The following is a 16,944-nucleotide window of genomic DNA, read 5'->3' as shown; positions in this document are numbered from 1 at the left end:
TAGATTTGTTAAGAGTTGTAGGTATTTATTTTCGCTAACATTTATGTTTATAAAATTGTTTTGTATTAATAATAAAAATAAATATAAAATTATCATTGCAGTTGTAAAAGATGATTTTTCATTATTTTTTGTTTAATACGTTTGTGATAATCGAATTCTGTTAAAAGCTTTCCGAAATCATTAAACACGGAATTAATTCCAACACCTTATGGTTATGGTGGGAAATGAGAGGGTTTTTTATTCCATCCCTCTTCTTGTGCGTTTGATTACGAGGCCTTTAAAAGTACCCCAACTCTCACCAGTTTATGTCTGAATGTATAGTAAACGATCACCGCCACAAGTGTTACGGTGAACCTTTTTTTTTACATTTCTATATGTATAAAAAAAAAGTTAAAAACAAATGACGATTATTTCTCGAGTGCAGTTTTGGTAAAAGCTTGCTGTAGAGAAGCAGAAATAATGATTTGCTGCAGTTCCCTCTTGACAAAATAATAAAGACTCAAGACCAATGGGGTTTTAAAACGATAGAGGTAAAATTGGTTTTTACGTTAGAGTGATTTTTGGTAATGAAAAGCGTTAAAATAGATAAGTATATGTTTTTCGTCAACTGCAGGAATCCACACAATTCGTATTATACGACCCAGTAGACTGTAGAATAATGTAATATGGTTACGAACTAAATACATTTGTTTGAATACAATGGAGACAAAAGCAAGATTTGGGTTAATGTTTAATAAATCTATGCAACGTTTATTTATTAAATACTTTTCGCCTGAGAGGCTTCTTTCTTAAGTAAGAAAGAAGATGATGTGAGAGATCATGTCGAGTAGAGGTTTAGAACAAGGGTAGCCGACTACAAATAATTAGGATAAAGGTGAAGAAGCCTTTAGTATTAAGATTAAGTTTCTAATATATTGCTATTTGCAGTGCCGCTGCATTATAACAGCTATTAAACAACTATTCAATTTTAACTTTTTGAACGCTTTAGGGAGTGTAGATAGTTCTAAATGGATGATGTGACGCGCATGAATATTGCTTGATTAGATAGCACGGGTTTTTATTAAATAATCACAGATTCCCGCGCTGTCAAAACAAACGTTCTATTTTGGTGTTAAATATGGTAATAACCAATTGTTCGTAATTGACAGTAAATTCTTATCAAACATAATGTTTTCGTAATTTTATTGCATTTATCGCTCATCAAATACTGAATATTTTAATAATCGTAATAATATCATTATTTAATTAAGTTTATATTATACTCTATACCCTTGTTATTCTTCGTCGAAAAATTCGTTCGTTCGTCCTAAGTATATAAAAAATAGTAAGTGCCGCTTTTCTAAGAAAAATTGTAATAAGTAAAATCTTCGAGGCGGCCGCGTGAATGCCCCCACCAATGCCTCGTAAAAAATGAATACGTCGTTCACGACGCTGAAGCCAGCAAAAAGGAATAATATCTCCAACAAAACCCTAACAGTGAAAAAGGGCCAAGTTCTAGACCCCCTCCCAAAAAAGTCAGCCTATCAAAGTAGTAATATCTACATTGTGGCCAAGTCTGCTAATTCTTTAGGTCATTCCTACTTTCATAAGCAACACTGCTCTTTTGTTTGTATTGCTTAACACTTGGCCAGTTTCGGAATGAAGCATAAAACATCATTATCAAATGTACTCACTTAGGAGTTACGTTGGCGATAGGAAGGAGATAACTCAGAAAAAAAGAAAAAAGGTTCACATGCCCTCCCGAAAAGGTCAGCCAATCAAAGTAGTGGTATCTACATTGTAGCTAAGTCTGTTTTATGCCTCATTCAGAAAGGCCATGTTTCATTCAGAAACTTGCCAAGTGTTATTGGACCAACAATTTAAATAGTTCATCTCCTTACCTACCTTACCTAACCTACACCTTCAAAATAGAGAAATACTCCTAAAAAATGTACATATTTTTCAACTTAAAATTACGGAACTCTATAACTTTTTTAAAAAAATAGTCGAATTAGTTTCAAATTTGTATGGAATATTCTTTGGGCAGAGTAATGTTATCAATTTACGTCGACAATACAAAAAAAAATATCATAAATCCTATCCCCTAAAAGGGATGGAAACTATTTCACTTTCCGAGTTTAGTTTTTAGACTTAAGGTTTTAAAATTAGACTAAAGTTATAGCTAAAGGAAGGCTTTAATATACAATTCTCAAAAACCTATAGTCAAATTGTTTTGGTATTAAAGGAAATCCAGAGAAAAGGGAGATATCCTTAGGTCAGTCCTGGTTATTTCAAACAAAAGTTTACTTTACAATAATTTTGCCAATAAAATAATAATTTCAACTAAAAAAAATTGTAAAATATTTAATTTATTTGATGATCAAAATTAGTTTTTAGTTTATTTAAAAACATAGTTTTAAAGGGTAATTTTTAATAGGAACCTACATATTTGATTTATATTTTAAGAAAAGTGTAATAAAAATAATGACTAATCGATAACTAGTTTTAAATAAATACTTGTTTGCATGAAAAGGTATAGATGAGAACTGAGAAGGAAAGTGCGGTTGAATAGCTCTAAGTTATAATAATCCGCGCATATCATTTATCTAGAATGCTTGTAATCCATTATCGGAATAATGAATTTTTTTTTATTCCTGCAATTTCGGATCAATTAGATTATTTAGAGAAATAATCCAGTATACCAGGATTACTAATCTTGCCTTTTCTATACACAGATCATATTTACTTTACTTACATAAGAGTTTTAGTGTGTTAGATTTTTATGTATTTTTAAAGTTTGTAAGGAGTTTATTCAACATTTGATCTATTATATATAAGTTTCCAATCAAACCACTGTCTAGTGGTCTACCTATACTAAAGCCCGGTATTTGGTTCAGCTATAAGAATTATCTATATGCGGTCTTTTGTATATGTAAATCTTATGTACAGTAAGCCACAATTTTGTGAAGGGAAACATATTCAATAATTTTCATTGAAGTACAGAAAAATATGTTACTTGATACAGTCTTAGTCTTGATATCCAGGTAGAATCTATATACTTGTACAAATCGCATTGTACGACTGCGATTGTAAATAGAGAGTTAAACTCATTTTAGCCGCAGTCACAATAACCGTATAGGTTGTGTGAATTTTCGAATACGCGTGGGCGTTAAATAACAAGCGATCTAACCACAATCTGATCCTTTTGGAGCAATTTGTGGGCCTTAAGCCCCTTTTATCATTACGGTCGTGTAGGTTCGTATCAATGAGCCGATTTGGATTGTCAACAATCGAAGCGCGCGCGCCAGGAGTTGCTCGAGTTCCCCGGGGATATTAAAAGGCTGTACGGCGACCGGAGTGACGGGGTGCCGGTGACTGCTACAGATTTCCCATATAACCGCTTCTCTTGTTCAGATTAAAATACATCAACAAAAGAACAGGGCGAGCGTAAGAGAGCGAGTAAAAGAGAGAGAAGGGAGACGAAGAGATGAAATAATACACACACACACACATTCATACACACTGAGTTTCCGTTGTGTATAATGTATTCATCCAAGGCGAACGGGATTAATGTAGAAAACGTTTTCTCCCTTTACGCCACGTTAGACAACAGACATCACCCACCGCCACATCCCCGTGACATCGATGCCGTACGTTTCTTTGCTTCGCTCTTTCTCCTTCATATACGCTGTATAGTGTATAACAATACCTGCAGCCTTTGGATAAGCCGCGGCCGATGCATATACGTACATTATAACGGATAGGAGAGCGAGACGTGTATTTAATTTAATAAGACACTACAATTCATCTCCCTCTCACCATCGCATCATCCTACAGTCACCCACCAGTCCTACCTTCGTCGGCTCTGTCATATTATTCACATACTATACGCATCGCTTTACCGTTATTGTTCCACATCAGAAATTTCTACTCGAAAGGACGTTATTTTAATATAATATTTCCCCGTCATCGCCGCACCACTACCATGGAATGATATATAGTTGGGGTCCCGACGTTAAGGACTTTAACGTCGTCAATTTGCTTCGAAAATAGGTACTATACCGTTCGTCCGTGCGACAGCCGAATATATAGAAATTGTTGCTATATATTCATACTATAGATATCGTATTATGTACATTATACATATAAATATATTATACATATGCAAGGCTGGGAATCCCGGGATTAATGTTAAATTCATTTTACATATTAATTGTCGCTTTAAATTTACATCAAAATACAGGTACAAATAGTTTTTTAATTTTATTTTAGTGTCTATTCCCTCCGTATTTCCTAAACCGCTTATGAGGCCTCTACACCTGCGTATTTTTGGTCAAAACAACTCATTCTACTTCAAACGTACTAAAAAAGTTAAAAATTGCAGTTTTTTACATTGAAATATTTAATTAACTAAAAATAATTTTAAAATTGTGCCACAGTCAATGCCTTGAAAATTTTATGAAGAATTCAAATGTTTTTTTAAAACTTAAGTCGAAGGATTCTTAGGATCAGTACGTTTGAAGTAGAAACATATGTTAAAGCATATAGCTAAATGTTAAGCGAAAAATTGCCTATACAATGCGCCTTAAGAAATTCTAGTGTAGAGGCCCCTTAGGCCTTAACCGATATCTTTATAACACAATTTTATAAATCAGAAATCATACCTGAAAGCCTAACTTAATAAGCCAAAAATTAAAACCGAATTTGTATATATGTAATAAATCGCTATTTCTTGCAAAAACTACGATTCTTTAATACTTAAAACTTTTTAAAATTATAAAGACCATAGATGTTAAAAATAAATATATTAATAAGTAAGGTGCAAATTAAGTTTGATTTATGGAGTAATTAAGTTATATATATTTTGTGTAGCATGGTTAATTCTAGTTTTATGGCTTATTTGGTTTTTGAAATGAACGATTCAATTATTGTTATTTGTTTATTAACGCGGAATTATTTTAAGTACCTTGCATAATTATTGTAATACAATTATAATTTAGTTATAATAGGCAGTAGGCCCAATTATAAGGAGCCACGTATTATATATAATTAGCAGTTAGTATACAATTAAACATTTACTTATACTTAAAAAGAGAGGAGATGTTAAATTGACTCGTCTCGTGCAACGAGTTATTGCTTAGTTAATACAAGATATTAGTAATGTACAATGTCAAATGTCAATAGTCATGTTATAATTAATAATTAAAATAACAATTATTTTATAGATAAAATAAGTAACCAATGCAACTAAACAAAAGATGCAAGAACTAAGTTGGCAAATTAAATTAAAGTTATTATTAACAGGGTAAAGATTTCTATGTATGGAATAATTATGCCTGTATGAGTTAGAATGAGGTACATCAAAAATATTATGGGTAATAGTAAAAAAAGTGGGAATACGAAGGGGAATACTCGAGAGGAGTTCAGGCGCGCTTAATATTTTCTTAGAAATTGCATCATGTGATTATAAATCTTAAAAATATTGTTATTTCTGTATTGCTAATGTTGCATAGTAAGGGGTTTTTCAATGGAATTAGCATAATATGGATCAAAGTTCTCAAACGGTAAGCGAATGTATAATTCTATAATAAAACAATATAATAATACAAATTAAAATTAATTCAAACACGAATGATATACGATATCCTAATCAATAATAAGAGCTGTTACTAGTTAAATAAATAGGTTACATTAAAAAATAATTACATTACAGCAATACTGTAATACAATATTGTACTACTTTAACTTAACTAATGTGCCCAAATTTTATGGCATACATCCATAAATATTTACCGATTTCCCTAAAATAGTTGTCAATTTCCAGGTTGCGTGAGTGAATCTACAGTCAACAGGTAATGAACATTTTTTTTAATTTTATTGTTATATATTGTTACAATGTATGGGTAACTATGGCAATAAATTTTTATAGACAAACTATCAACCTGTATCATGTACACCAAATACTAAAAACCAATTTTTTAGTACATAATTGTCATTAGGTACAATATTTTTATTTAAATCTGTGAACATTGCACCTCCCTTACTCACTACTACTACTACTCACTAATGTATAATACTTTCTTATTGTGCTTGGTATGGACTATATTATCTTGAATCTATTATAAACAGATTTGCATTGAAGCATTTATTTAAAAATGATTTTATCCCTTCCAGCTATAATAATTACTGTATACCTGTGGCTTCCTCGCCCCCCTTGTACTTGCTTTTTTTAATTTAATTACATATTTTTACTAAATGCGTTAATTTTTTAAATATGATTTACCTTGGTCTGTTCTGAATGTTGTTAAATTCTTCAACAAATTTATTTTAATGCAAAACTGGAACAGTACCAGAAAACAGCTCTATTTTCACTCTATACTTGGCTAATTCATAATGTAAAAGCAGTAACATAATTAGCCACTGAGAAACTATAATTGCTTTGTCATTGGTATTAGAAACTTTTCCATTTACCCCATATCGCATACACTTTTCATTTAGACAAGGGACAAAAAATAATTGTAAATTTGTATTATTTATACAACAACTAAATTATGCAAACCACTAACCGATTAGAACAGATATATTTTATAAAAATAAGCAAATATTAAAATTTTTTATCTAATTGTAATGGCAACTTTTATGTTTTTAATTCTTATTAGTTCAAGAATTAACTGCCAGAAGAAATTACTTGTCAGCAATGATTTTTAACAATATTACTTTTTTAGTAAAATAATTTTGTTTCATTATATAATATTTTACTTGTATGTATGTATTAATACTCCTTTGATTTATATTTATAACATTTTTTTTAATCATTTATAAATAAAAATGCCCATATATATATATATCATTTTGCAGAAAATGATACCTTCCTATTGAACAACATTAATAAATCAATTCTTTAATTAAAATAGTTTAAATTAAATTAAATAATTCACCCATTATATCTTATACATTTTATACGCCAGCACTGCCCTCCAGCGTATTATTCTTTTGAGTACTTAAGACTCAAAAGACGGAATCGAGATCTTTATACACTTGTTAGTTTCATTTCATTTGCTTTTAAAAAATAAATTCAGTGAAATCATAGTCAGTGTTTTACCCAGCTCCCAGACCCATATCGTCCGCTGAGGCAGGCGGGCACTCAGCTCTGCAACAAATTTAAAAAGTATATATTTATAATGCTTTTAAAAATAATTGAAAATAAATTAAAATTGCTTAAACACAAACAAAATTTTAAAAGTTTAAACATACTTAATTAATAATTTAGTATTTACTATTTACATACTAATCAAACGTAAACACTAAACAATAATATTATAATCAACCCCGAATCGGACAGTGCCGAATTTGTCCACTAGAATGCGTATAGTTATATTGTCTTCCCATTAGCATTGCATTTATCAAGTTTTGTTTTTAACAAAAGCATTGATTAAGTGTACTGTATAGTTTAGTGTATTATTTAATCAATGACAATAGTATTGGCTGTATTGCCTTATTCTGTGATATTGCTTAAAACCAGGGGGGCTGGGCAGAATCTGGCTTTCCCATGTCATGGAGTAATAAAAAAAACACCGCCCGATGTCCCGAAACATCAGCTGTTCCTTTAACCTCTTAAATTATTTTCAAAAAAAAAAATCAACCCTTTCATAGGCCAGAGCTTAGAGTAAAATTTTTTTCCGTAGTTCGATAATTATTTTTTGTTTGACTAGCGCAAAATACCGTCCACTGTTCAGTTTGAATTTTACAAAATGGCCCACAGGATATTCCATAAAATTGTAAGTATGAGCAACAATATCGTATGGTTAAATATTTATATTGCTAAAACGAGTCGACGTTTCAAAGATAACATTTCGTTGTGAATTTTTTTGAGTTGTGAACTCACAAAATCTGTTTTATTATGATTTACCTATAGAATAATATATCTCAGTATTTGGCCCGTTCATATAGCGGAGAAGTACGAAAGGTAACCTTAATCCCTGGCGATGGAATTGGTCCTGAGATATCAGCTGCAGTACAGAAAATATTTTCAGCTGCTCAAGTAAAAAGCTACTGTTAAATATGCTTAATGCTGGTTTTTGCATTTTTACTATTACATACTGAATTTCCTAATATTAATTTATTTTTCTACATTGTACTTTATTAATTTAGACCCCGATTGAATGGGACACAGTTGATGTAACTCCTGTTAAAGCTCCGGACGGTACGATGAAAATCCCATCCAAAGCTATTGAATCGGTAAATACAAATAAAATCGGCTTGAAGGGGCCTTTAATGACTCCGGTCGGTAAAGGGCATCGTTCTTTGAACTTGGCACTCAGAAAGTAAGTGTTACTTAACCTAATATAGTTTTGGAACATATGCACTTTACTGGACACCCTTTTATTTTGCCATATCGTAGTGTTTTTACGCTGATTAAGAATCTGATTTCAGATATTGGTGGACTCCTCTAGTTTAAAAATTATAGCTACTTGAACTTTAAGAATACTGTTGTGCAAGACGATCGCGCCGCAGCCCTCCGTGGCGGCAGGCTCTAAAAGCCGTGTCACATATCTGAAAAAATAAAAAAGGATCACGAAGGGCGGGGACATAGTCGCGACAGTTGCTAGCTATTGCCACCTTGCCTACTGTTATGTGGGAAAAAGTTCAAGTAGCTATAACTTTTGAATTAGAGAAGTCCGCCTAATTCTGACTTCATATCCGTAGTCGGCGTAAAAAAATACCATAGTAGTATGATATGACAAAAAAAAGGGTATCCGGTAAAGTGCATTTATGCCAAAATATTAAATTATGAATACCAAGTTCTATCTATGAATTAATTTTTTTTTTTTTATAGAGAATTTAATTTATATGCCAATGTGAGGCCATGTCGTTCTCTCGAAGGGTATCCAACATTGTATGAAAACGTAGATGTAGTAACCATTCGTGAAAACACCGAAGGCGAATACTCTGGAATCGAACATGAAATTGTCGAGGGTGTTGTACAGTCAATCAAGCTAATTACTGAGGAAGCTTCTACCAGAGTAGCAGAGTTTGCTTTCAAATACGCTGTTGAGAATAAACGATCCAAAGTTACTGCTGTGCATAAAGCTAACATCATGTATATAAATTTAGTTTTGTATTTAAAATAAGCTAACATTGATTATTTACCACAATTATAATATATTTCACAGGAGAATGTCAGATGGATTGTTTTTGAGATGTTGTCGTAAAGCGTCTTCAAAATATCCACAAATTAGATTTGAAGAGAAATACTTAGATACTGTATGTTTGACTATGGTGCAAGATCCTGGTCATTACGATGTTCTTGTCATGCCAAACTTGTATGGTGATATTTTGTCTGATATGTGCGCCGGTTTGGTCGGAGGTCTAGGACTAACGCCCAGTGGAAATATAGGCAGAAATGGTGCTCTATTCGAATCGGTAAGCATAATTTTCTATAACCTGTTTTTATTATTATTAATTAATTGTAATGTAATCTATGTTTAGGTTCACGGAACTGCTCCAGATATTGCAGGAAAAGATTTGGCCAACCCTACCGCTCTTTTGTTATCAGCCGTCATGATGTTACGTCATATGGAACTTAACAGTTATGCCGATGTTATTCAAAGTGCGTGTTTTGAAACAATAAAAGAAGGTCAATACAGAACCGGAGATCTTGGTGGAAAGGCAAAATGTTCCGAGTTTACAAATGAGATTTGTCGTAAAATAGAACAATCGTCATAACTTAACAATTGTCGTTAAATATTTATTATTTTTGATAAATTGATTACGATCATTGTATTTTTGTATATTTTGTGCAAACACTAGGCTACACAGAATTAGCAATAACCCTTCGAGTTTTTCGTGTTCCTTTTTTATTTTATTATTTATACATAATAATAAATAAATTATTTATTAAAGTTGTAAATTAGTTAAATAATTTAGACGATTTTAATGTAATTATTTCATTTTATTCAGAGTTTTTATTCTGTGATAATTATAAGACAATTTTAATTAAATAACCATTCAAAGTCATCCAAAACATTTTAAACATAATTTTTCATTGTATCATTCATTATGTTTTACTACTTTATTTTTAATTTTCATGAACTTACTCACTAAACGTATTGCAATTAAATTAATGACCATGACTTCAAATATATTTTTAGTAAAATACTCAATACCTACAGAACTTAAGTATATTATATTATTTTATCATATTTTTAGCTACAGTTTCTCCTAATACCAAACATATTGTGTACCAAAATATTAAGTGTTTAATAGTTAGAATATAAATAAATGTATCAAAAAAAATTGTTTGATAATTCGTGATAACTAATAAATTAAATAATATTACATGATAAATTTTGTTTGTTTAATTTATTTATTTAAAGTAATAACAATAGATTGTTGTGCCTAGTCACTAGCCGGTATTATTTATGTATAATAATAAACTATGTATTATTGAAATTTACTGTTTCTTATTATTATTATTTAGAATTTTTTTTAATTTAAACTTTGTAATGCACTAACAAAATTACATTTGAAGTAATAATAAATAATTTTAAAAATTTTCTGTTAATGGACACTGCTTAAATTAAAATTGTTTTATTATTGCTGTGTGCTATGACAATTTGCAAAAATATGTGTACTATAACGAATATGGAAAATGTTTATTTATTTATATTAGAACTTCTGCTAGCAAAATCGCTTGCATTTTCTGTTGATACTTCTTAACGGATGCTTTTTTCTGTTTCAAACAGTTTTCGTCAGGGTAGCATTCTTTCGAAACTAATGTCTAATAACATCGCTGTCAAACTTAGCATAGCCGGCATAGTATTTAATGATTGTACAATTTCTTCTGTATACAATACTTCCAAATATTCCTCTTACAATTGTATTGATTAGACGTTGACAAATAAAATATTGGAAATCTTGTAGAATAAAAGCAGTTGTATTTTATTTAAAAAAACGTTATCTAAATTATTATTAAGATAATACATTATTAAAAAGTTAAATATTTGAAAAATTATTATTCCGAGTTTATTCTGCAGTAAATAATTGACTCATTTTGTATTTATATAATTATTACATTGAATGGTATTCGAATAAGTTTGCTTAGGATTAACTGAAGAGCTTGGAACCATGATTGAAATATATATAGTTATTGCAATTTGCACATATACCATATAGGTACTACGGCTCCTTCATCAAATATTTTATGATAAAATCCATAGACCTATAAAGATAGGTCTATGATAAAAGCGAACATGTGATATGTCTGACGTCAGCATAACGATTAACGGCAGCCAATCAAAATAAAATATTTTAAGTACAAGCACAATGTAGAGAAGAACTCTACATCGCGAGTACAAGGTAAATTATATAGTATAATAATTATAGATTAAATATACATTATATTGTATAATTAATTTATAGGCGCGTTTACACGACGACAGTAAATGGTGATAGTTAATGTCACGAGTCATGACAGAAACTGTCGCCGTGTAAATTATTCGATAGTAAATGATTACGACAGTACTGTCACACTATCAAGCTAAGCTAGATAGTACTGACTACTGTCGTACTGTCATGGCCATTTACTGCAGTCGTAAAAACGGGTCATATAGTATAAAGTAGTATATTTTAGTAAAATTGAAATTCCCGTTAAGCTGCCTGGAATACAATTTTCTGAAGATAACATTTGGGGACAATGTGAAATAACCTATATATTTTAACCATGGATAAAACTATTTTTTCAAAACCTTCTTATTTCCATGGAAATGTTATCTACATTTTGGTGCAAAAACAGTAAAATCAAACTATTATTTACAAAGACATTACAAAACACATTTTCTCCCGCTCATTTCATTTTCAGTAAATAGGATAAATAATTTTTTTTTATTGTCCTGAACATTTTATAATTGTAGATTTATCTGGTAGTTGCTTTATAAGCCCTTTTATTACTCAAACAAGCATTTGCACAACTCTACATACAAAGTGTTCAATATTTTAATTTTCAGACATTTTTTAAAAAAATTATTATTTTAGAATTTATCTAATAAAAAATTTAAGTCAAATGATTAAATATATTTTTTGCTGTTCAAGCCAAACGTATTATTTTGTAGTGTGCTTCTAATCATAAATCTGTTATAATAACTGTTAACCGATTGTTTACATGACCTTTTGATTTTCGTTGGAATTTTAGGAATAGAAACGATTTTTATGAATTTAATAATTTGAAATTTATATATCAATTCATAAAATAAATGTGGAAATAATGGAATAAATCTACTTAACCCGTCACTTATTTTTTTAAATTCCAAGCCCTAGTTATAAGTATTAACTTTTCAAGTAGGTAGCAAAAAAACGAACACGTTTGAGGGTGCGGATGCGGGACGTCGGGAGTAACGATCAGAATGTAAAATCAGTAAATGTTTATAACCTCCAAACTAAGGACGAATAGCACCAAATTTTCAGATTCGTAGTTAGTATGCTCCGGCCCCACTGTACTTACTTTTTATATGAAGGGCTGTGAGGAAAAAAGATCAATGTCAATTTTTTTTGAAAATGAGATTTTGGTACCAAATTATTTGTATTGGTGTATTGTATCTTTTATGCGCTCGAACAAGGGAAAAAACAAATTAGTCGAGAGTAACGACCGCCGGAAGTTTAGGCATACAGGCAAAATGTATTACGTTTTGTAATTAAAAACATGATTTTCTCAGAATGTTAAAAAATTGACATTGATCTTTTTTCCCCGCTGCCCTTCATATCTTATCTAGATAAAACTGATTTTTAGTGAGCAAATATCTACATAATTAAAAATTTAGATTTGTGATTTTTATTAAATTCAAATTTATTGTGGATAGGGGAGAAATAATACTTCCAAGGTTCTCGCGCCTGTCGTAAAATGCGACTATTGCGACATCGAGCCGAACGATAAGTGGCTTTTTGCCGATTCACTTCTCTTGCCACACACCTTCCCCGGCCTGCAATTAGCGCCTAGCGCTACTAGTCGGTCCGTGGTCGTAGGTGACCCCCTCGGGGCGAACCACTAAAGCCAAGGTACGAAATTCAAATTTATTATATTTATACTTATAAAATCAACAATAACAATTAACTATATTAATTATCACGTAACATCAATGTTGTATAAAACGACAGTAATGCTGAGTTTACACCAAGCCGACAAACAAAAAACAAAGACAAAACAGCAACAAAATGCAGACATTCTGTTTACATCGAAAACAACAAAATGGAAACAGAACGCGACAAAAAGAATATGTAACCACTTATTTAATACGCAATAATGATAAAGTATTAAAATATGCATTTATACATATTTTATGTTTATATATATGTATATACATATATTTAATGAAAGGGGTAAGACCATAAAATAAAACTTTAGTGAAATTAAAAATAACTGTTTTTCTCATTGCGCTATTCTTAAGATAAACGAAATGTATGAATCGCCATAATAAAATAATTTGACTCCTTTTAAAAGTAAACGATCAGTCTATAGCCACAGAACATATTTAATAAAAAAAGTTATTGTCAACAAAATTGTTACTTACCACCTTTCAAAAATAAATGATTTACATAAAATAAATATTTAAACCTCAGCAGATAGGAAAAATTGCGTTTTTAAATGTAGTAAGAGGACCGCATTTTTCGTGGAGTGAACAGTTGAGCCAGAATGAAGGAATAATGAGAATTCCCCTACACCTACCAGCAACTATTATAGTTTTGATTTATGATAATGAATTGATCATTATTATATACTATTGCTGATTCATGGCGTAAGAAAGTTAAGAAAATATTAAAGGCGATTTTACAAATACAATATGCCGCTAAAACACTGTTTACACCAAACAAACAGATGTTGCCGAAAATGGAAACAAAACATAAGCCCTTTAATGTTTACCGCTCTTGAGCGGACACGAAAATGTTTCCAAAACACAAACATTCTAGTTTCAATATATACATTTCTTGAACATTTACATTTATATTCATATTAAATCCTCTGTGTCGGTGGGACAGCACTCGTAGCTTCACATCGATCACCGATCTAGTCTTCAGGAGCCGGTGGTACAGTACCCGCCACTCCCCTTTGTCTCTCTCTCGTCCTCTTCTTTCATTGAGAGAACTGCATTGATATAGTCGGCTACGGCCCTCCATTAGTCGGAGGATCTCAGCATATGGTCTTCCACGTTGTCTGGCTCCCAATCTATACCAAACTTTGTCTCCAGTGACCACCCGAGTTGCTGCCATCGATCACACACGAAAAATGTGTGTTCGGCATCGTCCCAGGGATGCTGGTAGTAGACACGCTGAGGGTTATCTAGGTGATTAAACCTGTATAAGTAGGCTCTGAAACATCCATGGCCCGTCAGAAACTGCGCGAGATGGTAGTTTATTACGCCGTGTGTCCTCGATGCCCATCTCTTTGCATCGGGCAGTATCCGACGAGTCCAGGGAACCCTTGTTTCCACGGCCCACTTCGCCTACCATTGCTGCAGCGTCTTGTCTGTAGCTCTCACTTTGGCCTCCGCCCTCGTTAGGCCTTCCGCCACAAGGTCCAGTACCCTACCTCGCTGTCGGACATGTAGATGAATGGGAGAGATCCCACACACCACGAGTACGGCTGCGGCAGAGACGGCCCTATAGGCACTTGCCATCCTTAAAGCCATGGTACGCTGTGGGCTCTCGATAGTGTCCCTTTTGCGTTGGAACACTAGCGCACTGCTCCACATTTGTGACGCATATAACAACTGACAATGGACCACTGACGTAAGTAGGGCACGTTTTGCTGATTTGGGTCCCCCAACATTGGGCATATGAGTTATGACGGCCAGCGTGGCTACTGTCCTCGATGCCTTGTCCCTGACAGCCAGAAGATGGTCGCGAAACCCCAGGTTAGAGCTCAGCTCAACACCTAGGTATTTGGTTGTCCTGCTAAGCTCTACAGTCTACACGTTCATTCTGCAGGAAAATGTTTGGTTTCCTAAAGCCTCTCTTGTTTGTCATCACTATGATCACTGTCTTTCTGTGATAAATTTTAAGTCCGTGCGTCTCCAACCAATTGTCCACCATGACCAGCGCAGGGTTTATCGCCATCTCCAGCGGATCCGTCGTGTGACCAGTGCCAATCACGATTACATCGTCCGCAAAACCTACCAGCTGCACTCCGACAGGAAGGTCGAGTCTCAGAAGGCTGTTATAGAATATGTCCCACAGTATCGGTGCAATGGCAGACCTTTAAAGAACTCCACAATACACCTCACTGGTTCCTACTGCCGTATCTATCGATCGGTTACTTAGATATCCCCGGATTATGTTGACCAAATAGCCGGGAATCTTTTCGCCTCCAAAGCCTCGCTGATACACAACCGCACACAAATCTCGTCTATACCATGGGCCCAAAATCCTTTCTCCTAAAGGGGATAGAATTTTCTTCTTTATTTCACTTTTTCAATCAGTCTTAGGGATTTGGGTCTGAAATGGCAATACATTTTTATAGACAGAAAATCAACGCTAATAATAAAAATTAATTTTTAAGCACATAATTGTCATTAAGTACAATGCTTTTATCGATGTTTGTATTTTTATCTGAGAACAATGGACCTCCTAACTCACTACTACTACTCACCTACGTCTAATACTTTACAGGAAAAATGTTACAGTATCTGCTGAGTGCTGACACAAATAAAAAACACATTATTATAATCAATACCTTCTCAGCTATCGCATTGAAGCTAAAAAAGGTATTTACCCACAAAGTAGATTTACACCCAAAATGTAATTACATTTAAAAATTGGTGAGAAAATATTTATAGTATGATATAATAACTTTAATTTTTTATCCTAAGAAAGCAAAATGTTTTTTGGGGTTGTGAAAAACATAATATAAATTTTGAACGTACTAAAAAAAAGAATTAAAAGACATTAGTGTATTATATTTACCTCTCCTATGAAATGTTGGTTAGTCTTAGTGCTATTACTAAAACATTGAAACATGCACACAAAAATGTTATTTTCCAAATCAGATTTTCGTTTACCTAGTATGAAATATAACACTAAGAAACAAGTAGAGAAGTGAATGTCAGTTAAAGCACTATGCTGAATTTTGATGGGTTTCTTAGAATATGTTTTTGCGAGTAAGAATAATGCTATTTATACAGATGGCCTGTTATTGTATTTTTACTGTTTTACATTTAATATTTTACAAACGGTATTACTTATTAAATAAATAGTATTACACACTATTTTGAGGTCGCAATAATACCATTATGCGATTCTATGATATTTCAATTAACTCACTGTACTAGTAAAATACTAAAAATTGGTAAAGCTTATTGACCATAAAAACATTTTTCACAATTTACACAGGTATAGCCAAAGAACTATATTAACATTGAGCACAAAAGAATACAAATTAAATGGTTGTAAATTTAATACATCAGTTTAGTACTTTCAAAAATAATTTTAATTCAATCTATCACACATATTATTATACATAATTATATAATAAATAATTTATTAAAGCAATACAATTAAAAAAATCTAAATTATTACATTTTATTAGAAAAAAAAAATATATTAAATAATATTTCTTAAATAAAAGAATCAAAATTAATAACAAAAAAAGCACAAACAAAAACATTTAGTCGTAAATCACTTTGGTAAAATAACAGAACATAATATATAAAAAACAAGTATAAAAATAATACACTAGATATACATAATCATAATTTTAATTTTTCAAGTAATTTTAGTATACTAAATATTAAAAAAACCTATAAAAAATAGTTTTATTTCTCGGCCAAAAAGACCAAAAGTTGTATTATAATTTAAAATTATAACAATAGATTTCCATTATTTAATTCTTAATAAATATATGAAATAACTAATTATTAAAAAAATTAAAAAATGTAATGTACTACAATTATTTACAAAATATTAATATAACAACAGGAA

General features: G+C 31.7%; 1 protein-coding gene across 1 annotated transcript; it reads left to right on the top strand.

Annotated features, from left to right (window-relative positions):
* Positions 1–7,596: 7,596 nt before the first annotated feature.
* LOC126838059 (probable isocitrate dehydrogenase [NAD] subunit alpha, mitochondrial) lies at positions 7,597–10,909 on the top strand. Its single transcript, XM_050572162.1, has 6 exons — positions 7,597–7,757; positions 7,895–8,020; positions 8,131–8,303; positions 8,816–9,079; positions 9,153–9,402; positions 9,469–10,909. The coding sequence occupies exons 1-6, from the start codon at positions 7,731–7,733 to the stop codon at positions 9,703–9,705; spliced, it is 1,077 nt and encodes a 358-aa protein (XP_050428119.1). The 5' UTR covers positions 7,597–7,730; the 3' UTR covers positions 9,706–10,909.
* The last annotated feature ends 6,035 nt before the right edge of the window (positions 10,910–16,944 follow it).

The sequence above is a fragment of the Adelges cooleyi genome, unplaced genomic scaffold, assembly GCF_023614345.1.
Source record: "Adelges cooleyi isolate 19-005CV unplaced genomic scaffold, UGA_ACOO_1.1 ACOO_flye_CR_arks_rails_tigmint_CR_PRNA_30, whole genome shotgun sequence".
Taxonomy (NCBI): Eukaryota; Metazoa; Arthropoda; class Insecta; order Hemiptera; family Adelgidae; genus Adelges; species Adelges cooleyi.
Note: the sequence above shows the minus strand (reverse complement) of the source record. Positions and strands in the feature narration are given on the sequence as shown.

Excerpts from the sequence above, each read along its gene's own strand:
- LOC126838059 (XM_050572162.1), top strand. The coding sequence starts at position 7,731 with ATGGCCCACAGGATATTCCATAAAATT. Across the intron at positions 8,304-8,815 it reads TTGAACTTGGCACTCAGAAA|AGAATTTAATTTATATGCCA; the intron begins GTAAGTGTTACT and ends TTTTTTTTATAG. Across the intron at positions 9,080-9,152 it reads GTGCATAAAGCTAACATCAT|GAGAATGTCAGATGGATTGT; the intron begins GTATATAAATTT and ends TATATTTCACAG.